We start from the raw sequence: 24,677 nt of genomic DNA, 5'->3' as shown, positions 1-24,677 counted from the left end.
CCAGAGTTTGGGACTATTATTTTGAAAGATTGTCCCTCTCCTTGCTCCTTGCTCCTTACTCCCTTGTCTTTAGTCATGTTATTGTTTTCCTCATTATGTTTTAGGAATTTAGGAAAAATAGGAATTTCAGGCTTGAATTTGAGCAGTTGTACTGTATTGCTTTTTGAACTGTACTGGTATATTCATATATTTAATGGCATTCGTAAGATATGATACCAAGATACCTCTTATTCCGTACTTCTCTTTTTAGCACAAGCTTGCTAGCTAGCTAGCATGCATGATGGAAACCCAATTTCAATTGTTTTTAATATTTTTTGAGAACTGGATTACTTTCCGATGCGTGTAACGTGGTGCTAAATAAGATTTGGAGTGTTTTTTAGATGTAGCTATGTCTTTTCAGTTTCATATGTAGCTTGCAAGTTACTGTTAGTTACCTTAGTGTGTTTCTCAAATTTGAATGTATGGCTACCAACACAGGTAAGCCAGCTATGGATAATTAGAATTACATTACTTATGCCTTGTATCCATTTTAGGTTAACAAGTGTAATTAAAACAACAGATTTAAATGTACCTGAGCATCACAACGTTTTTACTGTTAATTCTGCCATACGTTTTGCAGTTAAAAAAATGTCCCTTGCTGTGCCATAACTGACAGCAAGCCTTCAGGTAACTAGCTTAATTACTTTGACATGTATTTCTTTAATGTTGCTATTATGCTGATACTTGCTTGATATTAAGCAGCAGTTTTCAGCTTGTCTCTTTCACTCTTGTTCAGAATGAATGACATGAACCTTAACCCCGTGGGCATGGACCAACTCAGTGTACCCTCTGTCAGCTCGAGCCATCTAGGCATACCTACCTCACCCACTCACAACTCCATTGCCACTCCAGGTCACACTTTCTGTTTCCATTTCTCCTTCATTAATGTATCATGCTGCAATTTACTCACAAAATCAATTCAATGTTTGTTTTTTTCTTCTTTTTTTCAGGCATGCCAGTAGCCATACCAAGCTTGGGTCCATCCCTTGGGTCACTGCCCTCCGCCCTCTCTCTGATGCTCCCCATGGGTCCTTTAGGAGATAGAGGGGTTATGTGTGGCCTTCCAGAAAGGAACTATACCTTACCCCCTCCCCCATACCCACACCTGGAGAGTAGCTATTTCAGACACATCCTTCCAGGTAAAGTATTAGATGTGCAGTAGATACTCTAAGACTCTTTAATGTCCGGTTGGATTAATATGCCCTTTTTCGGTCTCCAGGTATTTTGTCATATCTGGCTGATCGCCCTCCGCCCCAGTACATACACCCCAGCAGTCTTAACATGGATGGAACTCTGTCTGTACCCAACAATAACCCTTCCGGCCTAGACCCGTACAGTGGCCCTGGAGGGCCCTTGGATCAGGCTATGGTGACCATAGACTCACGGCAGGTCAGTGGGCAAGTTGACCTCCACCAGGGCAGTGCTCACGAGGTACAGCTGGACACCACTGGACTTACGATGGAGTCACGCGTCAACAGTCCGTTGTCTCCCGACGGGATGGGAGAGGAGCTGACTGCCATGGAAGGGGTGGTGGTGCCAGTGGAGACGCAGCAGCAGCTAGCGGCCAGGACTCAGACCCACGAGAGCCTGGCTGGGGTGGACTCCTCAGGGGGAGTGATGCCCCTGCACGGTGCTGGGCTGGAACTGCCAGTCGTGATGGAACAGGAGCATATGAGCGGTAGGGTGGGGAGCGGCTCCGGAGGGTCCGGGGGCCCGGGGACTCTGAGCGAAGCTTTGCACCCTGGAGGGGAGCTGGGCTCTGGGGTGGTCAGCGTGGTGCTTGCTGGAGCCGTGGTGCCTCAGGCTCAGCTGGAACCCGTGTCTCTGCATGGACCCTCAGGTTTGGGCCTCGAGCCTGTAAACGTGTCCCCCATCACCACAGAAGTGTCTCTGGGGCCAGACAGCAGTCTGGTGCTGGTTAACTCCACCCTACAACTGGAGGACTCCACCTCAAATAAGGAGAACATAGCCACGGCATTCACTATTTGTAAGTTGTGCAGTATCCCTTCACCTTCCCCAGTCTGTGTTGAATATGGTTGGCTGGATCCCACTGGAGGAGTTTACAGAGAGGAGATAACAGTAGAAAGTCTTTCCCCTACGCCCTGCTCCTCAATCAGCTGATGTTTACTGTGTGCTATGACAAGTTTAGTTGTCCTCTCAAACATTTAACAATATCAACAGAAACAATATAAAAAAAAATTACCAAATACATGTGTAATATTTAGATCTAATTAATCTATTACTAAAGAAATTAAATAAACTAAATATTACTTAATATGTAAACACAGAGTGTACAGAGAGTACTGTATATATTACAGTACTGAGGTTTTTTGCTAATCACGATTATTATTGTGATTAATGTGCGCAGGGTGCACTTTATGTGAGCGTTCTTTCAACTCAGACTGCCCTGAGCACGGCCCTGTCACGTTCATCCCAGACACGCCCATTCAGAGCAGGGCACGCCTTTCTTTGCCCCAACCCCTGTGCCTTCGTGTATCTGTGGCCGATGAGCCCACTGGTGAGTCTATCGGACAGTTTCATTAGGTGCTTTTACTGATCTAATATTTAAAAACTGTTATAACATTGTAAACTTATACATTTCAGATATTTGATTTTAATTATGCATAATATTGACATTTTGTTAGGAAGACACTAAAAATAGTTTTGAAGCTCCAGTTGTTCTTCGCAAATAAATGTAAAGGGTGTTATAATAAACGCACATATACTACTAACATGATAATTTACCTTTAACAAATACATGGTTGTGTCAAATCAACAGTATCCCTGAATTAGTGCATATTTAATGCGGATCAGTATTAATAAGTGATAGAGTCCTGAATGTCATAACAAATAATAGCCAGCTGATATCATACGTCTTCTCCGTGTTGTATCCTCAGGTGTATTTACACGAGAGACCATCCCCACCAGGACCTGCTTTGGACCAATGGTTGGGCAGCACTGTAGCAGTGTGGAGCTAACAGACTGGTCTGACAAGGACACCCCTCAACTATGGAAGGTCGCTGTTACTGTCCAAACCGAGATGATAGGAAACTCGTCCACTAATGTCGTGAGATGAGAAGCCTCGTTTCCCCCTAAAAATAACAGCATGTTTTTTTTTGCTCACTTATGTTTTACTCTCTGCTCCATAAAATAAGGTTTAGACACATTTAGGACTTTTTTTCTCAACATAAACTATGGAAACGTATGACTTTCAGAGAGGAGAAAGATAAAAGGCAAATTCTGTTGTTGATTTTTAGATGTTCCACAATGATATCCAAGAATTTTGTATAGTGACGACAGACGAACACGAATGTAACTGGATGATGTTTGTGAGAAAGGCGAGGTAACCCAGTCTCCAAGGCAACCATATAACCTTTGATCATAACGTTAATGGAACGCTGTTGATTCACAGTTGTCATCTCTGTCGTCGAATCCTACCAGCTAAGTCATGTGTTTGCAGGACCACGGAGGAGCAGAATTTGGTGGCATACATCGATAACGGGAAGCTCTACTTCTGCACGTCACAGGAGATTCTCCCAGAGCAAGAGCTGCTGTTCTATTACAGCAGGGAATACAGCAGACAGCTGGGTAAGATAGTAATCCAGTTCTCTAAAGATGTGAAATGTTACGTGACTGACTGATTGTGTCAGGTGTGTTAGAGTAGAGAGAACACTAAACATTGCATGACCTCACAGGACGGCAACTGGAGTCTATATGAAACGCTTACTCCAGGGTGTCCCACGCCGGACCTGACGTTCTTCAGGACTGGAGTTGGACAAACTTGACTGTCTCAGTTAGAGCAAAATCAGACTTTAGTTTTCTTTGTTTTTTGTTGAAGCAGAATATTCCTTTTTTTGGTCAGAGCTGGACGGGAACATTTAGTGAGGTCAGCGGTGCACCTGAAGCAGGCTCTGCGGAGTTTCACATGTCTTCTTCTGCATCTTTCACTTGTAGGTGTACCTCAAGTACCAGAGGGACAAATCTGTCACTGTGGAAAAGAATGCACCTCTTTCTCTGAGTTCAAGTCACACCTCAGCAGTCACAGCCCAAACCAGGAAGACCCTGCTCACACCTCAGTGCACAGTCAGCCCCACCCCCAGGATAAGCTGCCCAATGAGACGCCCAGCTCCGCCTCCTCCCCGTCATGGCAGTGCCACACCAGTGGTGACACACAGAGCAACGGGCACCGACAAGGCAGGGAAAGGAAGTTTAAGTGTAATATGTGTTCACGAGCGTTCACAACCTCCACCAAGCTGAACGTGCACTTCATGGGTCACATGGGCGTGAGACCGCACAAATGCAGCTACTGTAGCAAGGCCTTCAGTGACCCTAGCAACCTTAGGATGCATCTAAGAATACACACAGGTATCTGCTCGGAAATGTCCGGTTTACCACGGCTCCAGTGGTGGTGTAGAGGGACAGTTAGCCTACTGCTAATACAGTTATATTGACACGTTCTTTCAAGTATTCATTCATTCTTAGACATATTAGCCTTTTTGGCAATTTATTCTTTGTAGCTTAATCCTGGATAAAATAACAAAACAGGAAGTTTGTTTTCAAAATGATTTAGTCTAGGCCTAATCTTAGTATGGGGTGAAAAATGTCACCTTTTATCCGCAGTCATTGTCTCCTTACAGGTTTGTGATGTGACGTGTGATTTTTGTACAAAAGGTCAGAAGAATTTCCGGTGCACGGTGTGCGGGAAGTCCTTTACCCAGAAGGCCCATGTAGAGTCTCATATGGTCATTCACACGGGTGTCAGGAATATCAAGTGTGACCACTGTGACAAGATGTTCAATAGGAAACAGGACCTCAAACAGCACATGTATACACACTCACTGTAAGGGCACGGTACTCCCTGGTTTTCTTGCTGTATGTTCTGTTTCAAGTTGTTATAAAATGACAAGCATGCATGTTCACTGAATTTCATTTGATATTTTTAGGGCCTGTTTCGGTTTCAATCAGCTGACGACTGCTTTTGGTTCTCTCATTTTCGCAGAGACCGTCAGATTACATGTCCAAAGTGTGACAAGCAGTTCCTCAAGACTGACCACCTAAAAAAGCACCTGAACTCTCACGATGGGAAGAGGGAATTCATCTGTGAGAAATGTAATAAGGGCTTTCTTACCAAATACCACCTCACACGCCACCTCAAAATCTGCAAGGGCCCCAAGACTGGCAGGTCAGTTGCCCATGAAGAGGAAGGGGATGAGGAAGAGGATGATGAGGAGGATGAGGCAGAGGAACAGGAGGAGAGGAGTGCCAGGGCACCAGATGATGAAGAAGAGTGTGGAATTGGCATGGAAGGGTACGCCTCGGAAAAGCCCCTGTAACCTCTCAGTGCTACGTGCTTTGAGCACAGTTTTTTATTTTTCAAGTTTACCGTTCATTTTATTTATCACTCTATTTACAGGTTACAGCAGATGTATTTTTATTGATTCAAAAATCTTGCTTGACCCAGATAAAGCTTTTATTTGTGGGAGGTGGGGTGTAGATGTGTAATGAAATTTAAAAATACAAATCATTACATGTGAAATGTAAATTATATCTGAACATCATGTTGTAACCGAAACACTGCCAAGATTTTTCTTCCCCCGATTTGTATGACATTTTCTTAATTAACTCAAAGTTGTTGGTTTTTTTTTTTGTTTTTTTTTACATGTCCTTACTTTGCCAGGGCTGTTATTTATTGATATCTATGGGAAAAGCAACCTTACGATTTACGGAACAATGTCGTTTATTTTCCAAATAAAATTGCAACAAATACTCGACTTATTACTCGACTTATTGCATTATTTGGTCCATGACGTGCAGAATGATGTTCGAACTTGCGCCAGCTGGGGAGGAGTGAGCGCGCTCACAGAAACCCTCAGACGAGTCCGAGTTGGCCGTTAGTGCGTGCGACCGTGCCTAGGAGAATTAACAAACTATGGCCACTTCGGTTAAACTGAACACTGGCGCAGATATGCCAGTTATCGGTCTTGGAACATGGAAGGTAAGTTCCGTTAAAGAGCGAGCTAAACCGTTAACGTCCGCCGTAACAAAATAAAATACACAAGTAACGTGCCCCTAGCTAATGCTAATGATCGCCGTGGACAAGAGCGTAGACGCTATGGCAGCGGGATCGAGTGAGCCGACTACATGGAACTTTCACTCTCGTTTTTTACTTTGTTTTCATATAGTTCAGTATTATTTTAGGCTTAGCTAGTATGGTGGGAAATGCCTTTATGTAGCTAGCTACATGTTAAATGTGCAGGGAGCCTTAGCCCGCCACTCTCTGCCAGTCACCTCCAGGTAAAGTAGCCGAAGCTGTAAAAGCCGCCATAGCCGCGGGCTACCGCCACGTCGATGGAGCGTTTGTCTACCGGAACGAGAAGGAGGTGGGAGACGGTATTCAAACCATGATCAGAGAAGGCGTGGTGAGGAGAGACGAGCTCTTCGTGGTCAGCAAGGTAGCCTACTTTCCTTTCCTTACAACTCATGACAGTTAAGTGTGTGCACTGAGCAAAGGAGGAGGATAACAGTGTGAACGGAGTCATAGAGAAGTGCAGCAAAACGTGTGTGTGTGTGTGTGTAACTCCGAAGAAGATTCTAGATGAATAACCTTAATGTACTGTAGCAAGAGATTCAAAATTGTAGTAAAGTGCACAGTTTCCAGAGAAACAACGTTTCGGACAGAGGTCCTTCTTCAGCCGTGCAAGCAAAGCTGTGCACTTTGAGGACCTCTGCTTCTCTGGAAACTGCACTAAATTTTATTCTCTCTACAGCTTTGGTGCACCTTCCATGACAAATCTGCAGTGAAAGTAGCGTGTCAGATGACATTAAGTGACCTGCAGCTTGACTACATAGATCTGTATCTGATTCATTGGCCATTGGGCTTTCAGGTGATTTACATGAATTATCTGGATATAACTTACATTTGATATCAGAATACTTTCCATTAGTCCTGTTTAAGTTATTCATGTTCTGTGTAACACCATTTCTAGCTGGTTCTGTAGAAAACACCAGTCAATTTGAGGTGATCATGACTGAATAAACTTGCAGCAGTATTTACAAATAATTCAGAACATGTGGTTATCTGTTGAAAATACTCAAAAAACCACACTTGGCTACCTCCTTCTGCTGAGAATCCAATAAACAAAACTGGATAATTCCCCCAGTACTCTTGAAATTGTTTGATTCTTTTTCAAACAAGATAAATATACAAATTAATAATGATTTGATTTCCAAGTCTAAATTCTGGTCAGTTTAAATTCTAGAATAATATGTAAATTGTTCATCTCTCTCTCTCTAAGCCTAGAAGTCTTTGATGTTTGTTTATGGTACACGACCATAAAGTGCTGTTAGCTGGATGATCTGGATAGTTATGCAACACAGTTGCACAAAGATGACATTGTCATTTTTTAGGCTGGACCAGATGAGTTCCCCCTGGATAGTGAAGGATTAATCATTAGTGATGATAGCAGTTTCCTAGACACTTGGGAGGTGAGAATTTTTTTTTTTTTTTTGGTTGTGTGTTTTGTTTTGTTTTTTGTGCTGTTACACATGATACTGGTTTTTTAGTGTAAACAGTCTTTAATATAACATGTCCTGTAGAGCATTAATATCTGTTACAGGGTATGGAGGAGCTGATGGATGAAGGCCTGGTTAAGGCCATTGGTGTCTCCAACTTCAACCATGAGCAGATTGAAGCCATTTTAAACAAGCCAGGCTTGAAGTATAAACCTGCCAACAACCAGGTGCGGTACTCACCCTCATCTCCAACCTTTACGATGTAATTACAACAAGCTGGAGTATGTGCAGCAGGCTGGATGGGTATGTTATGGTTATGTAACTCATACAGTCTGGGTGTTTTCAAATAAATGTAACTTGTAAATTGTTTGCTCATGAGATGATTTTAGGGGACCTATAACTGTCCTGTATGCCTTCTAACATAGGAGTTAGGAGTTCTACAACCCCAACTTGGTTACCACTTCCACCACATTTGTTTGCTGGGGGACAGGGGCTGAAATAAACTCATCGTGTTTAATTTCTTAGGAATTGGATAATATAATGAAATTGCAAATTTTGGGGATTTAATCTACTTGAATCTGACCATACAATTTGAATATCCTTTTAAATATGGCATCCTTACATTATAAATCATAAATATTCACACTTGTTAAAAAGAAGTGCAGGCCCTGAAGAAGTTATTGCTTAACCAGTTACATCTGTAAAATTGAAACAGCATTTGTTTACAGCGTTTGGACAACATTGGCTTAAAAAAGTGTTTGATCAATCCACTAGAGTTATCCATGACAAGGTGGTGAATATATAAAAATACAACGTGAAAGGGATGTGTCCATAAGGCTGGACAATGTACCGTGAATTTGCGGTTTACTGTGTAATATTCTAAATTTCATGACAGGCTCTACAGTGCAGTCTTCTGTGTCTGATGTATTGTCAAGATTAGAAATTTTGTTGTTTTAATGACCACTAAGAGTCACTAATAACCCTCAACTCACTGCTGTATTTTAACATATAATGTAGTGTAATTCATGTAAAAAGAAAATATTTCAACATGAATCAAGAGGGAACTATGTTTTGAAACCTTAGTCTTTATGCTAATGACATTAACTTTGTTCGGTTGGACCTCATTGGCTGTGACGGTTCCAGAAGGAAAGGCCATCTCCTAGCTAATAACCATCTGGTATCTAATAATCTTGTGCCTACGGCACTTTCCTAATACTGTTGCTCCTATAATGTTCTTTCATTTGTCTGGACTGAGTCTGGAACTGCCAGCTTTCAGACAGTCTGTGCTAGACTTGTATTTGAGCTTGATGTAAAAACAAAACCACTATGAATAAATCAGCAAGTATTTTCCTCAAAACTCAGTCACCTAAATTTCTATGTTATTTTTTCCCCAGATTGAGTGCCATCCTTACCTAACTCAGGAGAAACTGATCAACTTCTGTCAGTCTAAGGGCATCTCCGTGACTGCCTACAGCCCCTTGGGGTCACCTGACAGACCTTGGTGAGCAGGTTTTCTTCAGAACAACTCCTCAAAAAAAGCCTTTTGTTATTTTATATATAGAAGTATAAGTTAACAGTTGCTGTTATTTAAAGTACTGGAACTATGGATTAAAAATTATGCTGATTAATAATAATAATAATAATTAAAAAAAATAATAATAATGTTTTAGTACCTTTTTAAAACTTTTTTTTACTTTTGCTTTTCACACCATTAGACCAGTTTTTGTGTATTATAAATGTGTGAGAATATCCAGTGTAACACTTGTAATGTGTATAATCCACTGAAACCTGCTAATGGGATTTCATGATGTTCACTTATTTTTCTGTATATAAGCAGTGGTATCATTGTATTTCCAACCTGATTAACATTTGACTACAGACCTCGGTGTGAGTATAGAACTAGATAAGTTAGAATGATCTCAACAAGCACAGAGCTTTTCTTCAGGTGAAAATAACTTATTTCACCAGGGTCAAACCAGAGGACCCCTCATTGCTGGAGGACCCAAACATAAAAGCCATTGCTGAAAAGCACAAGAAAACCTCTGCACAGGTAGAGTGTGCGTTGACGTATACCTGGTGGCATAATGTATAAAACTTGGTGAATCCCTCACATAATTTCTACACAGCCTATTTTCAGACCAAGACTCATCTTAAGTGAGGCTTAATGTGTTTTGTTCCAACCAACACTAATCACAGGTGCTAATAAGGTTCCACATCCAGAGGAACGTCATCGTGATACCGAAGTCCATCACTCCTTCACGCATTCAGGAGAACTTCCAGGTTAGCTTGCCCAGTAGAGTCTGCACATTCCAGGAGACAGACTGTAATGCAGCAGTTGTTTAAACACATTGCTTTGTTAATCCACACAGGTCTTTGACTTCAGCCTGAGTGATGAGGAGATGAAAACAATTTTGGGCTTCAACAAGAACTTTAGGGCTTGTCCCATGCCTTGGTAAGTTTGTGTGCGTGTGTTCCTAAACATAAGTACATTTGTTGTAGAAATTTATGTTAAAAGAATCCAGCCAACACCAGCCTTTTGTTTAAAACCAGATTACTTATGAAAGAGGCCAATAAAAGTTGACAAAGTGTACACAGGGCACAGGACTTTGGTGCAGTTGGTTAGCTTCAGAATGAAATGGTCATGACGGCCTTGTGTAACTTGGTACAATTTATTGTAAAATGTATGTGAACCTATTGGATACAGCTATAAAATAGTTAAGACTATGCAGGTCATGACAAAGTCCCATCTGTTTCCATACGTCATTTGTGTTGGTCATCTCCCACATCAGTGGGTTGTTTCTACCTAGTCACTGTCACTACAGTGCTGAATGATCTACCACCCTAATAATAATTATGATCTCCCTTCAGCAGTGATTCTGTGATCCAAATTTGACTAGAGATGAATGGTGATTGAACCAAAAAATTGTGTAGAGCAGATATGTATATGTTCTGAATGTTAATTTTGAATTCTTGTTTGTTACACAGGGGCGTGAAGCATAAGGACTACCCCTTTCATGCTGAATTCTAAATACGGAAAAGCCCCTTCTAAGACGCCACTTAAAGCTGCAAAGCTAGTTAACTTTTGTTGCTTCTTTTATTGTTCTTTTGACACAGGTTTGACAAGGCTTGAGTGTGAGTTTACAGGAAGGTTCGGGTTTTCCGTAAGCAGTGCAAACTTAATTGCTTCTGTTTAGTTTTTTCTTTTCTGTGAATCTTTGTGAACACCACTACTTAGTTTATGCTGCTCTCCTTTATACTTGCATTCTACATTATACTCTACATTATACTTTATTGCTCCCATTTCTATTCACATCATGTAAAGTTTTATACCATGTAATTATTTTGCTTTCCCTAGTTTGATTGTCCTAAGAATGATCTTGAATTAGATTTTCATGTAGGAGCACTCCTTTCACACAGGAGCACTCCTTCCCCCCGTTAAATGGTCACAGTGTCACTCCTCCTTGCAGGGTCTCTGGTGAGGTACTCTTACTCATTATAGATCACCTATCGGCCCATTCACACATAGAAAGGTTTGTCCACATGTTTGATTTGTCCTGTTTAAATGAGTGTTTAACAGGCAGGAAGCAAATGATTTACTCATATTCTGACTGAAAAAAACTGACAGAATCAAAATTTTATCACAGTTCATCAGAACAAATGTTTAATGGTTGAGTCTGCCAGCAAAATTGGCTCACACTTCGGTAACTGCAAATAAATTGTTACTGAGTCGGGTGGTGTGTGTGTGTGTAAGTAAAATAAAAAAAAAAAAAATAAAAAAAAATATATATATATTATAAAATTATTAAAAAAAAAAAACAACATCTAGCATGGAAATCTTTGCTTACCAAACAGCACTTAAGGCTTAAAATGAAGTCTGTATATGAAATGCATAGGACTTTGTATTTGGAGATGTTATTCTTTGCTATCCGGTACTAGTTTTATTTACAAAATTCTTCGTGCGTATTCAGTGAAGATCTTTAATGTGCTTCGCCACTCTTTCTTGTCAGTGTGATTCATGTATCATGAATAAATTGAGACATCAAAGGGGTTTGTTTTAATGTTCAGAAAAAAGCCAACGCTCATTCTTGATTTTATTCTTAAATGAGAAACAGGCACAGTGGTGTTAGTGGGTAAAAGTTAAGCTTGCGTTGACTTTGTACTACTCGGTAATGGGAAATCGATTTACAGTTGTGACTATAATATAAAAATGTTAAGGAACTCTTTATTAAATACTCCAGGAAGTTTCACACCGTCAAAGAACCTTTCATGATTGGTTGGGTTGGCCTTGATTCTGCAATGCAGCTGCAGATTATAATACTGTTATTGCTATATTGCTAATTAAATACTATTATTACTAATTATATAATGCACAGTTAGATCAGAATATTATGACCACCTACCTGCCTGGATGACACTAGCAAGATGTGCCTTTTAGGTGAGGGTATACTGTCCAAGCCAAGGTATCCAGAAGCACTTGTGCCCATTCTGACTGCAATAGAGCCCTGAGATCTCTCAGGTTGTGTGGTTATGGGTCAGAGCAGTGAACCTGGTCATCCAAGTGATCCTAGATGTGCTTCACATCAGGTCAGGGAAGGACACCAAAGTTCCTGTTGTGCTCCTGAAACCACTCATGCACCACCCTTGTGTGGCGAAGGTGGGCTGTTATCCTGTTGATATGTACCATCAGGGAAGAATGCCAATATGTATCAGCTCACGTGATCTACTAGGATTGGCATACTTGTTGGCATTCAGAGACTCATGAGGTGGTATTAGTGGTCCAAAATCATGTCAGGAAAATGTCCCCCAGACATGTACACTGCCACCATCACCCTGTGTCTGTCCTCAGGTGTCTCTTGAAGGTGAGTCTCGTGTTCGGCAGTGTCAGATATCCGCTTTATGAGGCACAAACCTGGATTCATCTAAAAAGGCAATTTTTTCCCAATCCTCCCATGTCCAATTATGGGCTTCCTGGGCAAACCGGAGGGGACTTTGACGATGAACCTTGGTTAACACTGGCACCTTAATCATGCGTCTGCTTTTCAGGCCCAGATGTAACAGTGTTTGCTCATTGGTGATTGCCTTGCTCCTGTGTTCGTTACAGAGGTTAACTGACCCACTGGCACATCTATTGCTCTGTACCACTCACTGGAATCCTCGTTCCTCTGTGGCATCAGTGGCCCACTGTTATACCATTGGGAAGGACTCAATGTGCCAGAAGTCCATTCTCAGTACACCTTCACCACGGGGGCTCTAGAACATCCCATGAAGTTAGTGGTTTCTGAGATGCTACCACCTTTCGCCCATTACCCTGTTATCATGCCCTTTTGGATATCAGTCAAACTGTCCTTTACATTTGATGATCGTTTGGCACAACTCAACTAGATCTGGCTGCGTTAGACTTGGGCTGTCTGTCTCTCCTGTCTCATTAGCTCACCATGGTCTGCCAGGGGACCCTGAGGGGCTTTACGTGGTCATGGAGATGCCCTTAGTATGACAGAAGTCGATCAGTTTCTCTTGAGTCAGGGATGGCACTCAGTATGGGAAAGTAAACCAAACAAACGATAATAAAAACATCAGCTGTGTTACTGCCTTACTGACCTGTTTTAAGTCAAAATGATTAAATATGGAACACAGAGAACCTTGACTACCTGGGTGTTGACAGGTTTGTATTTGCGGTCTAGTTTGTTCAGCATGGTCATAATCTTTTCCCAGTTGAAGCTGGAGACAACTGGCCTTAACCAGCCCAGCATCCACTGGCTTCTCCAGTTTCTTAATTAATTATTTAATAGGTACTTCCTATATTAATATGTCCTATCATTTAATCTAAAAGCACAAGACACAAAACTAACAAAAAAGTATATTAAAAATGAAAGCAATGACATGATTACTGGCAGTCTTTGTTCAATTTTAAAAAAATTGATTAATTAGATTAATTGTGATTAATTAGAAATTATACTCATCAGTGCTCACATGAATTTGAATGGTGAATGCTGGCTTTGATGCTTAAAAATGAAAGTTTTAACCCTGGTTCCTTGTTCACAATAGTAAAGAAAGCTGAACACTGTCTGAGCAGGTCAGAAACATGGCTATCATCAAGCACAAGCAGTGTAAAGTGCAGGACTACCTCTAAAGAGCATGTCATCTCTACTTCAATGATTCAAAATGTTATCAATATATTTGCCACTCATGGAACAGGGAGGAACCTTTATTTAATGAACAACGTATGCTACATCACAGCTATTTTAACTCTCTCAAGGGTTTTCTATTGCTTTTTGAAAGTCACACATTAAAAAATGCGGTTCCATTGTACCACGTAATAAAACAACGTGACATTCAGAACTATCAGAGTGCACGTAAATTAATGCTTTAAATTAATGGGTGATTGACATTTTAAATGTGTAAATATTGTAGCACATATATTTCAAGTTTCAAGTTTCAAGTTTGGTTTATTTGTCACATACATAGTCATACACAGTATAACTCGTAGTGAAATGGTTGAGAGTGCTCTGTCCAAACTGAGGAAAAAGAAATCAGGGGTGAATAGAGAAATATATATTCTATATATGCACAAAAATATATTAACAATGTAGGTACAATATATTTATATTATGTTTATATACAAAATGTACAATGTATATGGTTGTGTATGTATGTATGTACACAATGTACAGAATGTACAGATCCATTTTGTAAAAAGGCATATTTACAGTTTTTATGTTACATGATGGTAATTGAATATATATACAGTTATTGAATATATATACAGTTATGTTACATGGTGGTGGTGGTCCCCACAATTTATCAGTTTCCCTGATTCAGGGCCAGAATGGCCTGTGGGAAGAAGCTCCTCTTCAGTCTCTCTGTCTTGGTCTTCAGGGAGCGAAAGCACTTCCCTGATCTCAACAGAGAGAAGAGCCTATTGTTGGGATGGGTGGGGTCCTTCACAATCCTCCTGGCCTTGGTCTGGCACTGCTTGTAGTAGATGGTCTGCAGGTCAGGAAGTTCCGTGTGACTGATACGCTCTGCTGAACGCACTACCCTTTGGAGTGCTTGTCTGTCCTGCTTGGTGCTATTCCCAAACCAGACTGTGATGTTCCCCGTGAGGATGCTCTCGATAGTGCAGGTGTAGAAGTTCCGTAGTACCTTGGAGGGCAGTCTGAAGTCTCTTAGGCGTCTGAGGTGGTAAAGACGCTGACGAGCCTTCTTTGCCAGTGAGTTGGTATGGCGGGACCAGGACAGGTCCTGCGAGATGTGAACACCAAGGTACCTGAAACTATCTACTCTCTCCACCGTGGTTCCACTGATCCTCACAGGTTGGTAGTGCCGCTCCTGCTTCTTGCTACAATCCACGATCAGCTCCTTTGTCTTACTGACGTTTAGGAGGAATTTCTTTGACTTAGTCTGAAAGTCTCTTACTATCATCTCTTACTATCTGCTGTCTGACTTTGGTCGTCGAGTAGATGCAGTAGTCCATGGAAAAATAAATATCATCATAGAAATCTAGATAAGCACTATGAAACTAATATCACTAGTGTGTAATTGTTTCCATTTTTCTGTGTTCCATTGGCATTTTGTTATGTATCGTCTTCTGTTTATGAACAAACCATATAAACTGCCATATTAATAGTGTTATTTGCTAATGCACTTGCCAGCACTGCTAGTCTCGGTCTTTCATTGAAAAGGAATATTTTTAAAACATGGCTGTGCCTGGCACTTTTATTTTGAAAAACTAATGCTGATCCCACAACACCCACAACAGAAGCACGCAGTGTGGACCGATCCGAAACAGCTTCCGAAGTTATTAGCTAGCTGGTTAACACTGTAGGTAGTTTGTGTTTGCTTAACAGCCTTCGTAGGTCAAGTTTAACTTTGGATCATAAACTCCCCTCCAAACCATGCTGCAATTTCTAGTAAGTATTCTTTTAGTTTAAAGCGATAGATATACAGCTAATCTGCTAGCTAGCGTTAGCTGACATGACATTAGGTGTTGGCTACTTTGCTAGCTAACTCAGCTGGAATCATGAATCGAATGAATCGATTTCCAGATTTTTAATGAACTTTAAATAATTGACACGATAAAGATCTTTTGACCTAGTTAGCTGTGGTAGGTTACTAGCTAAGTTAGCTGGCACATGGAGTGAAGATGTAATTCTTTAATTGTTGGTAGCTAAAATGTGTGCTTACAGATGAACCTGCTTTCTTCTGCAGGTGGGATTCACGCTGGGTAACGTGGTTGGGATGTACCTCGCCCAGAACTATGAGGTGAGGCAGATATGCGCGTCCTGCCTAAACGCTTTAACATTTACCAACACAAACGTTTCAGCCGCACACCTACCACGCGTCTGTCACGGTCACTTTTGTGCGTGGGGTGAAGATTTATTAAAGTTAGTAGCTACAGACTGAAAATCAGTAAGAAATGGGTGATGCAGTTTAATTATACACATCTTAAGGAGGACTACTGCACCACAAAGTTTGCTTGAAATACGTTTGTATTGAAACTTATATGGAGAAAAGAAATGTCCAAATGTTTGCTACAAATTCATGCTGTCCATGTTTTTAAAAAATGTATTTGTTAAACCCACTACATATTTAAAGATGACTGTCTTGTGATTTTTACAGTATGAATGTGGATAAATGATACTGGAAATTATGCAAATGAATAATGATTTCAATATGGTATATTTTAAAATTCCATTTAAGAAACACGAGTCAAGTCTTAAACCCTTCCGTTAGCTGTAATACTTCCATATTCCTGGACTTTCCCACGTGTTCATGACTTAATGCTGAAGTGTTTTTACTGTAGAAATTTGGAGTATTGGGATGGCAAATTCATGTAAAATGTCTGATCATTTTTGTATACATCACCTTTTGAAATTCTATAAAATAATCAAATCACTCTAATATATGCTTTGTTGTGTGTTTTTTATTGAAGTTTAAAATCCATATTGAGCTGATTAGACATTTGCATATTTTGCCATCTGATATGTCCACACTCACAGTAAAACACAAGGAAGTCTCAATAGTAAAAACCAAATAGTTTTAAATTTATATGGTATGAATTTCCAATATATTTCAGTCTTTTCTACACAGGTTTTAACACATTTTCTTTCATGGGCTACTGGAACACATGCTGTAGAAGCTTATTTTAAGTGCGGATCGTGTGACCGCGGTGATTTACCTACCCTATTTTTGTGCCCAATTTCAAGAACTGTAATGCTACTTCATTCAGATGTATATCTAATTAGCAGAATTCAACTAATGTGAGAGCACAAATCAGCATTACTGTTTACCAGTGCAAGCGATAAGAGCCTCTTGACTAGGCTATATACCGGTGAATTCAGTCGGTTAATTCATTTGCATTTTTGTTCTAAATGTAATTACACGGCAACAATATGTGAATTTCTCTCTCCAGTGATTCATTTGATTTGGGTGTCTAAAAGTAAAATAAAATGATTGTCTAATACTGTTTCTTTCCCTTGTTGTGTGACCCATACTGAAGGTTCCTAACATCGCAAAGAAGATAGAGGCCTTCAAAAAAGACGTGGAAGCTAAGAAAAAGCCCCCAGAGTGACGCCAGTGAAGGACGGAGAAACCTGTCATGTTTACAGCTGGTCCACTAATGACGACATTTTTGCAATATAGAAGCACGTGTTTTAAATACCTACAAGTGACTGTGCTCAAAAACTGAAGTTTGCGATCATAGTTACATCAGAGTGCCTATAAGTAGAGATTTGATGTTTTATATGTTTTTGTTACAAAAGTGTTATCTGACATCCAGGATATTTGTTCATGCATCAATAAATTGTTCAGTTCAAACAAGTAGAAGATATTCATGACATGGTGATATAAAATTAGAAACAGTAACTTCACGATAAGTTGTGAGCTACCTGCCTAGATCTAGATGAAACCGAGTTTGTGTACTTTGCTATCAAAGGTATATTAATAAGTCTCTGAAAAAAAAGAGAGGGCCTGTTTGGAAGGGAAACGCTAGCTCTAGATATAAATATAGTGATCATAAACGTGTATACTACAAAATTAAGCAGTCAAGTCTGCGATATACTGTATTGCTTGCTGAAGGTGCTCAGTGTATCAGGGCAGGATGTATGGTGTGCTTCCTTAGGTAAAGATAAGAATGTTGCTGTCAGTTTGACTGTTGGTCCCATAGTAGTAGATAACAATTCTGCTTTGGGACTTGGCTAATCATCTTGAGGGAAAATACTTCTAGTATTGTGTAAATGTACCAGGTATGTGTGCCTATAAGAACTGGATTGAAGAATGAAAACATGCAGCAGTCATAAATATGAATATCCTACTGTAGAATATCAGTTTGTGTTGGCTCTTCTTTCTCTCTGATGACTTATCAAAAGGGATTGTCTTGATTGAATTATATATTATACTGGAATTTTACATTTTCTACCAATGAACATCAATTAAAGCAGAAGTGAAAGGTTGCTTAAATTTAAAGTCTGAAAGTATTTTAAAACAAGCCAAAGATTAAAAGTAAATACTAGTAAATGTAAAATAATAAAAAAAAGTCAATTCAAGTATAGAATTTATGACTGGCAGCTGTTTAAAATAAGATTAGATTGTTCTAACCAAACCTTTACAAGGCTGTACTTTGGGAGCAAAAACAGACATATATGCACAACAGAAGAATGGAACCGACAAACTTTCCCATGATAGCCCCATTCTCAACCACGTCAGCATTATCTTTTCTCAGGAACGCCAGCAGGTGGCCGTGTTAGAAATGATAGTAATGATGCGACTAACATTTATAATTTAGACGTGGCATTCCCTGGCTATTATCATTTGTTCTGGGTGAATTATGGAACTCGTATTTCCTTTCGTTCTTTCTTTTAACGTTTTGATTTTCTAAAATTAGTAATTTTTTAATCCCATAGGGAATAGTAAGTGAATCAACTGCTGTATGCTTCTTGAATATATTGTATGAACAGTTCAATATTGGCCATTTAATACCACACAGACAAACAAACAAACTCTCTTCGACAGAAAAAAAGGCGTTCGAGACGTTGCCAGGAAGGAAATGTGTGTGTTCCGGTTCCGTGCCAGCGTCGGTACGTGCGCATGCGCAGATGGTGAGCGACGTGGCCTGGTACTGCAGGTGTAGCAAACCGGTGCGAGTCCAACCGGCAGCGAGTTTCCCGTTTCTCAGCGAGCGCCAAGCCTGTCGATTCTTGGCAGAGATGATCTCTCTCACCGACTCTCAGAGTAAGACCAGCACCTCAGCCGTACTCTTTCATACACATGTACCGACCGAGCTTCGCTTCACTGGCTGACTAGCACCAGCGCCATGGCTGCTTGCTGTAGATGAGTAAATGTCTCCAGTAAATGTCCTCATGCCTGCACTGACACACTACGCACCTGTACACCAGGGTCTGTGTTTGTTTGTGTGTTTGTTTTGGATGTTGTGGCATGCTGAGGACCGGTCAGGCCTCGGCTGCTGCTCCCAGGGAGTTGGTTTAGCACCGCAGCGTCCTGGGTCTAGCTTTTGGCTCTGGTAGCTTCTCTGTGTGTTTCTGCTTAAATCTCCTGACTGTGTGCTCTAGCAGCCTGGTAACCGCGTGTTTAACACGGAGTAAATAGGCATTTTATAACATTCTGTGGGAATATCAACACTAGGGTTTACATTGTCTGACGAGATATTTAGTGAAAAATATACACTCAAAGACCGTGCCAGGTGAAGTTTGTGTAATCTAAACCGTTAATCAAATTTGTTGTGGGCATCATATGTTCATGTAGTCATAAGAGAACATACAATTTGCCATTTATTGAACTGTCATGACCCACTTCCATTTACTCCACAGAAATTGGGATGGGTTTAACAGGTTTTGGAGTGTTTTTCCTGTTCTTTGGAATGATTCTGTTCTTTGACAAAGCACTCCTTGCTATTGGAAACGTAAGTGTATACATTTTTAAAAAATTAAAACGTGTGGTTGCTTCTTAAGGGGCTGAACTGGCTTTTGTCATCAGCATCCTTGAGAAACACGCAGCTGTTGAGTGACTTCTGAACACAATACACTTTGGTCTCTAATGCATGTCAGTGTTACAGATTTATAGTTTTTTAGGTCAGTTCCTGTGACTGCTTGTGCAGACTATTTGACTGCTTAGTACTATGTCCAGTAACACAAATAAACATCTTTATAGCTTCCCCTTGGGTAGTCCACCTTTGACACCACACCCCCACTGTCTTTTTCTGCAGATCCTCTTCGTGGTTGGTCTGGCGTTCGTCATTGGCTTGGAAAGGACTTTTAGGTTCTTCTTCCAGAAGCACAAGATGAAAGCCACTAGCTTCTTCCTTGGGGGTGTCTTCGTCGTGCTGATTGGCTGGCCCATAGTTGGAGTAATTCTAGAATTTTATGGATTCTTCCTTTTATTCAGGTGAATAAAATTACTTTTAGAATTTTAAGACTGCAGGGTTGGGAGTCTTTAGCCATCTCAGTTAATGTGCAAAGTCACAATTGTAAAATAATGTTTGGTGCCCAATACACTTTATTCTGTTTATCCTTTACTTCACAATCTATTGCTTTTTATATTAAAGGTTTTACCCTGTGTGTATTTTCAATAATGTGGACAAGAAGTGCCATAGATATGAAAGCACCACTCTTGCACAGCAACCCTGTTAAAATTCAGGAGCAGCAGAAAACTCCCAAAACCAATTCTGCCCCAGTTTTGTTTAGTTTCTGTTCCAAACATACCTGGGCCAGGACAACCCTTACTGGCTGCTGATGCCTGAGCACTAGAATCTGAGCCTCTACTTTAGATCTGTTTGTTTCCTGATGGCGTATTTTTTGCCTTTGTGCGAAGGAGTTTCTTTCCAGTGGTCATCGGTTTCATCAGAAGAATACCTGTCCTGGGTTCCCTGCTCAATCTGCCATTCATTAGTGGGGTAAGTGTGCTCACTGTATGGTACACCAGAGTGCAGTAGGTCCTCGTCCTGTCTCTATACTTTTCTGACTGGCTCTGTGTCTAACTGCACTGCTCGGGGCTTCTGTGTTCAACCAAAATGCTTGTAGAAAACAAATCCGGACATTTATTAAAAGGTAAAAAAAAAAAAAAAAGGAGTAAAATGCTGGTAGCGCGAGCAGGCTGCCATGGCCGCTGGCACATTTCATTGAAGTTAAAGAACTTTAAAGTGGTTTAAATTTTCTCTTAATGAAGTCTTGGAACAGTAAAGATTATTTACAAGAAAATAAACCCTGGATGCTTAATGACATTGGTAGACTTTTTCAGATGGGCTTTGAATTTCTGTTACATGAATACTTATTTTAAGTACAGTAATATATCCACGGCAGTAATCATGCAAATAAACACTTCCTTTTCTCCACTGCTGTCCTATAAGCGTTTAGGGAATAGTTCAAAACAAGCATCATTTTTACTGGGCTGCTGAGTAATGGGAAGTGGGGAGGTAGATGGAAGTTTGATCTGTTTTCACTTGACACAATGAAAGCAGATGTGTGTGTATCTTTGTGTGTGTTGTTTTCTTAAAGCCGTCGTAAGGCTGAGAGGACAGTCAGCACTCTTGGTCAGTCACTGCTGCTCGACTCCCCTGCATGTAAGCATGTACTGAATCTGTCTGATAGCACTCAGTACTCAGTACTTCTGCTCAGGTTACATACGAGGATCAGAACTGTGTTCAGGCACTGAATCTGTCTGATAGCACTCAGCACTTCTGCTCAGGTTACATACGAGGATCAGAACTGTGTTCAGGTACTGAATCTACCCAATAGCACTCAGTACTTCTGCTCAGGTTACATACGAGGATCAGAACTGTGTTCAGGCACTGAATCTACGCGATAGCACTCAGTACTTCTGCTCAGGTTACATATGAGGATCAGAACTGTGTTCAGCAACGTGTGGAAGTTCAAAGCTCATATTGGGTGGGTCCAGCAGTCGCTGTGCGAAACAGTGGTTTTAGGTTTTTGCTTCTTGCAAATGCAACCTTTTCAGGGCTCCTACATTCTGAATCCCTTTCATTCCTGCTTTACCTCACCCTTGCTTCCAACCACTGGAGTTAACCAGTTTTAATTTTCCTTTCTCTATTTTTTTTCAGTATGTGGACAAACTAGGAGAGAGCAACAGCATGGTATAATGGACACTGTGCTTTTCCTTCTTCTTTATGACGGATTTCCTAAAACGGCTTTATTCCAAAACACACTAACTAAAATTGTTTGTCATATTACGGAAACATGCGGCGCAGGCGTCTTTCCTCAAAAGGTCAGAGGGGTAGGGGGAGTTTTTGGTCCTATTCCTTTCCACCTCTGACACAAGACCAGCTGAGTGGCAATTAAGGAGGTACTTAGTGCTGTGAGAGGCACCACCACCTCCACCTTCCTGTTCCACTCCACTACGAACATCCCTCGCTTACTTCAACAGAGGGGCTGCTACCTGGGCTGTTATGATGGCTTGTTCACCGCTTTGATTTGTGGATCAGAGCCTGGAGCCGGAGGCACCCACTGTAGGGGCTGTGTGTGTGTATAGTCTGTGGAGTGAGGAGTCTGTGTGGAGACTGTGGAGTCTGCTCTCAGTCAGAAACATCACTGCTTGGAGGGAGCAGGGCAGGAACACCGCAAGCCCCTGGCTGGGTGGGCTATGCATGAATGTTTCACTTTAAAAATATTTTTAAACAGTTTATCTACTGTTGAGAAATGATCCAACTGATTTGAACTTTGTAAATACAGATTAATAAAAAGAAAGCACAAAACTGATTGTGTTTAGTCTCATCATGACTTTCAGATCTAGGTAAGTAATAAGATAATAACTCATAATTTATTAAGTGACATGATATTGGGTTATTGTGAACCCCTGGGTAACACTTAGCAGTCTAACCTGAAATAACCATGTCTGCTTATGAAGCATGCATATGATTAATATGTTAATCGTTAACCTTATTAATGTATACAATTTTTCAAATAAATAATCCAGACCATGTCAAAGATCAGGGCAATGTTCATGCATGAAAATTATACTTAATATTCTGGTGATTTTTCTTAAAGGAGCATCTCCTCTGGCGTCATTAATAAACTCGGGACAAATGGATGGTCAATGATTCCGCAGGACGTGGTCATTTAGTTTGCGTGCGGACTGTCAGGCGTTCATTCATATAAGCGACCATTTGAGACGCTTCATTGCACAACCCGTAAACATATTAATACTTTCCAGGACATTTGCTATCAGTAATTAATATTTTGAAGGAATAAAAGCTTTGTTAACCTTTTTCTTGTAACGTTTAAGTGAGCCGAAGCCGTTTTCCAGGTTAATGTACAAACACCGTAATTGCCTTTTTGAATTGTAATGAAGGGGTTAGTACGTTAGCCTGAAGAGTTGGGAGCCCAGCCCACGTATTAATCGATTTCCCCTGACCTATGCCGTAATGTTCATTAAACACGTCGTCTGGGAATCCCTCCATCCCGCTGATTATAAAAACCCGCGTGCCGTTCGGGGTTAACGCGCCGCCACCTCGCCTCTCTTACCGTTACGTTAAGAACTACTCAACAGGAAAGGACGTCGGAAGCAATGAAAGTAAGAAATGGAGCTACATTCATATACATTAATCGTATATATGAAAACTTAACTATTAATTTTTATTGTACAGTTGTAATTGAATAATGTCTGGTGCACTTGTTTCGTTGAGTAATTAAAGGTATTAAGAGTGGTTTTTTGGGTGTTGGGATTAATAAGAGCACATCATAATTTTTAAAAAATTATCTTTAAACAACTGATAAGTTGTAAAATATGTTCATGAAGAAGTTTTTACGCGCGGTTTAATGTAGGATTTTTGTGGTTGTACTCGTGCAGCGGGACGTCTCACTGCATTAACAGTTAACAGCAGGACGTCTCGATGCATTAACAGTGTTAACAACTGCTTTACCCCCGCGTGCCTGTCAGGATCTGAGGACGCTCGCGGCTTACACACTTGCGCTCCTTATTCTGGCCACGTTTGTTTCCTACGCCTGCAGTGCACCCCAGGTAACGGGCAGAGAATATCAACCTTGAAAAACAATGACATTTTAAAGCGATTGCTAAAAAAACGACCATTTGGATAATCCTGTGCTGAAGCCTTGTTTTCTCAATTTAAGGGCAGTTTCCAGCGTCGGAACTGGACGCCCCAAGCGATGCTTTATCTTAAAGGCACACGTATGTAACTGCTCGTGTAGTTTATTTCTACTTTTATGTGCGTATGAAGACACTTTACTCAATGTTCTGGAAAAGGTGCTCAACATTAGCTGCTAATAAAGTGGTAAATGTCGTTTCCATAGAAGGCCGCCGCTTTGTGTCCGAGGACAGGAACGAGGGGGATGTGTTCGACACTCTTCAGCTAGGTAGGTTCGGTTCGGTTCGGTTCGTGCACTATGGATCAACTACCTATAGCTACGTAAGGACATCCGTCTCGTTCTGCCTTCGCAGAAACACGGAGTCAAAACACTGAGGATCTGAGCATGTCCAAGGCTGCTACTGTACTACTGCAGTTCCTGCAACAAGTCAAAGATGAAGGTATTTGTGCTCAAGGCTCAAACACAAACAGGAGATGTGGTTAACCTGCTTAGTACATCAAACACCTCTCTCTCTCTCTCTCTCTCTCTCTCTTCATTTGCAGGGGAGGACAGAAGTTTGTTTTTTCAGGATGCCCCTACCTGGAAGAGAGACTACTTCTGAATAACCATCCATGTTATATAACTGAACTGTACAGATTTTCTTTCTCTTTTTTTGGCTTTCAACTGTCCTGTTAATTTTCAATTTATTAAACTTATTTAATCCTGTGTAAAATGCACATCAACAAGTACAGCACAGATTTGGGACTGCTGTAATTTAAGAGAATGCCGGCGTGTTTGTGGTATTAAAACTGAATTTGCATTCATATCTGCCATTGTGTGCTATGCTGTGTGATTTCACAGATGAAGTGTGGGGCAGCTTTGTGTAGCTGTGTACACTGTAGTGCCCCGGTTTGTACCACACACAACCTTACTCATTACACAACCGTAAAAACAAGAGACACACAAGCTACACATCTGAAAGGATCTATTTCACTCTTTCAACGCCAGACTGTGAGGCAGATACAGCACAAGCCGAGATTAACACACGAGGCAGCAGGAGCCAGCCTAGCGTGC

At 40.8% G+C, this 24,677-nt stretch overlaps 5 protein-coding genes across 9 annotated transcripts; all 5 read left to right on the top strand.

The window, feature by feature from the left end:
- The first annotated feature begins 59 nt into the window (after positions 1-59).
- On the top strand, positions 60-5,810 carry prdm4 (PR domain containing 4). 3 transcript variants are annotated; one of them, XM_035527751.1, is made up of 12 exons: positions 60-477; positions 620-666; positions 776-891; positions 990-1,178; positions 1,259-2,026; positions 2,408-2,557; positions 2,937-3,055; positions 3,297-3,382; positions 3,500-3,627; positions 3,994-4,404; positions 4,711-4,879; positions 5,039-5,810. In XM_035527751.1, the coding sequence occupies exons 3-12, from the start codon at positions 777-779 to the stop codon at positions 5,370-5,372; spliced, it is 2,469 nt and encodes an 822-aa protein (XP_035383644.1). In that variant the 5' UTR covers positions 60-477; positions 620-666; position 776; the 3' UTR covers positions 5,373-5,810. The 3 variants fall into 3 exon arrangements, with proteins under 3 accessions (XP_035383644.1, XP_035383645.1, XP_035383643.1); XM_035527752.1 differs by having other exon boundaries at positions 2,937-3,106; positions 3,994-4,233; XM_035527750.1 differs by having other exon boundaries at positions 2,937-3,106.
- A 95-nt stretch (positions 5,811-5,905) lies between these two features.
- On the top strand, positions 5,906-11,595 carry akr1b1.2 (aldo-keto reductase family 1, member B1 (aldose reductase), tandem duplicate 2). Of its 2 annotated transcripts, XM_027026646.2 has the most exons (10): positions 5,906-6,034; positions 6,324-6,491; positions 6,807-6,923; positions 7,447-7,524; positions 7,656-7,778; positions 8,946-9,052; positions 9,520-9,601; positions 9,748-9,831; positions 9,921-10,003; positions 10,537-11,595. In XM_027026646.2, exons 1-10 carry the CDS (start codon positions 5,969-5,971, stop codon positions 10,577-10,579), a joined length of 951 nt encoding a protein of 316 aa, XP_026882447.2. In that variant the 5' UTR covers positions 5,906-5,968; the 3' UTR covers positions 10,580-11,595. The 2 variants fall into 2 exon arrangements, with proteins under 2 accessions (XP_026882447.2, XP_026882448.1); XM_027026647.2 differs by lacking the exon at positions 6,807-6,923.
- Positions 11,596-15,292: 3,697 nt separating this feature from the next.
- Positions 15,293-17,876, top strand: stmp1 (short transmembrane mitochondrial protein 1). Its single transcript, XM_027026644.2, has 3 exons — positions 15,293-15,461; positions 15,760-15,813; positions 17,051-17,876. The coding sequence occupies exons 1-3, from the start codon at positions 15,447-15,449 to the stop codon at positions 17,120-17,122; spliced, it is 141 nt and encodes a 46-aa protein (XP_026882445.1). The 5' UTR covers positions 15,293-15,446; the 3' UTR covers positions 17,123-17,876.
- Positions 17,877-18,627: 751 nt separating this feature from the next.
- Positions 18,628-22,277, top strand: golt1ba (golgi transport 1Ba). Of its 2 annotated transcripts, XR_003411779.2 has the most exons (6): positions 18,628-18,780; positions 19,377-19,468; positions 19,772-19,950; positions 20,377-20,458; positions 21,060-21,124; positions 21,623-22,277. XR_003411779.2 is itself a non-coding variant. In XM_027026651.2 (5 exons), exons 1-5 carry the CDS (start codon positions 18,645-18,647, stop codon positions 21,659-21,661), a joined length of 528 nt encoding a protein of 175 aa, XP_026882452.1. In that variant the 5' UTR covers positions 18,628-18,644; the 3' UTR covers positions 21,662-22,277. The 2 variants fall into 2 exon arrangements, 1 of the variants encoding a protein (XP_026882452.1); XM_027026651.2 differs by lacking the exon at positions 21,060-21,124.
- Positions 22,278-23,085: 808 nt separating this feature from the next.
- Positions 23,086-24,389, top strand: spx (spexin hormone). Its single transcript, XM_035528555.1, has 6 exons — positions 23,086-23,091; positions 23,392-23,538; positions 23,649-23,706; positions 23,829-23,891; positions 23,977-24,063; positions 24,167-24,389. Exons 1-6 carry the CDS (start codon positions 23,086-23,088, stop codon positions 24,223-24,225), a joined length of 420 nt encoding a protein of 139 aa, XP_035384448.1. The 3' UTR covers positions 24,226-24,389.
- Positions 24,390-24,677: the final 288 nt, after the last annotated feature.

This window comes from Electrophorus electricus, chromosome 7, assembly GCF_013358815.1.
Source record: "Electrophorus electricus isolate fEleEle1 chromosome 7, fEleEle1.pri, whole genome shotgun sequence".
NCBI lineage: Eukaryota > Metazoa > Chordata > Actinopteri > Gymnotiformes > Gymnotidae > Electrophorus > Electrophorus electricus.
This window is presented reverse-complemented; position numbering and strand designations above follow the sequence as displayed.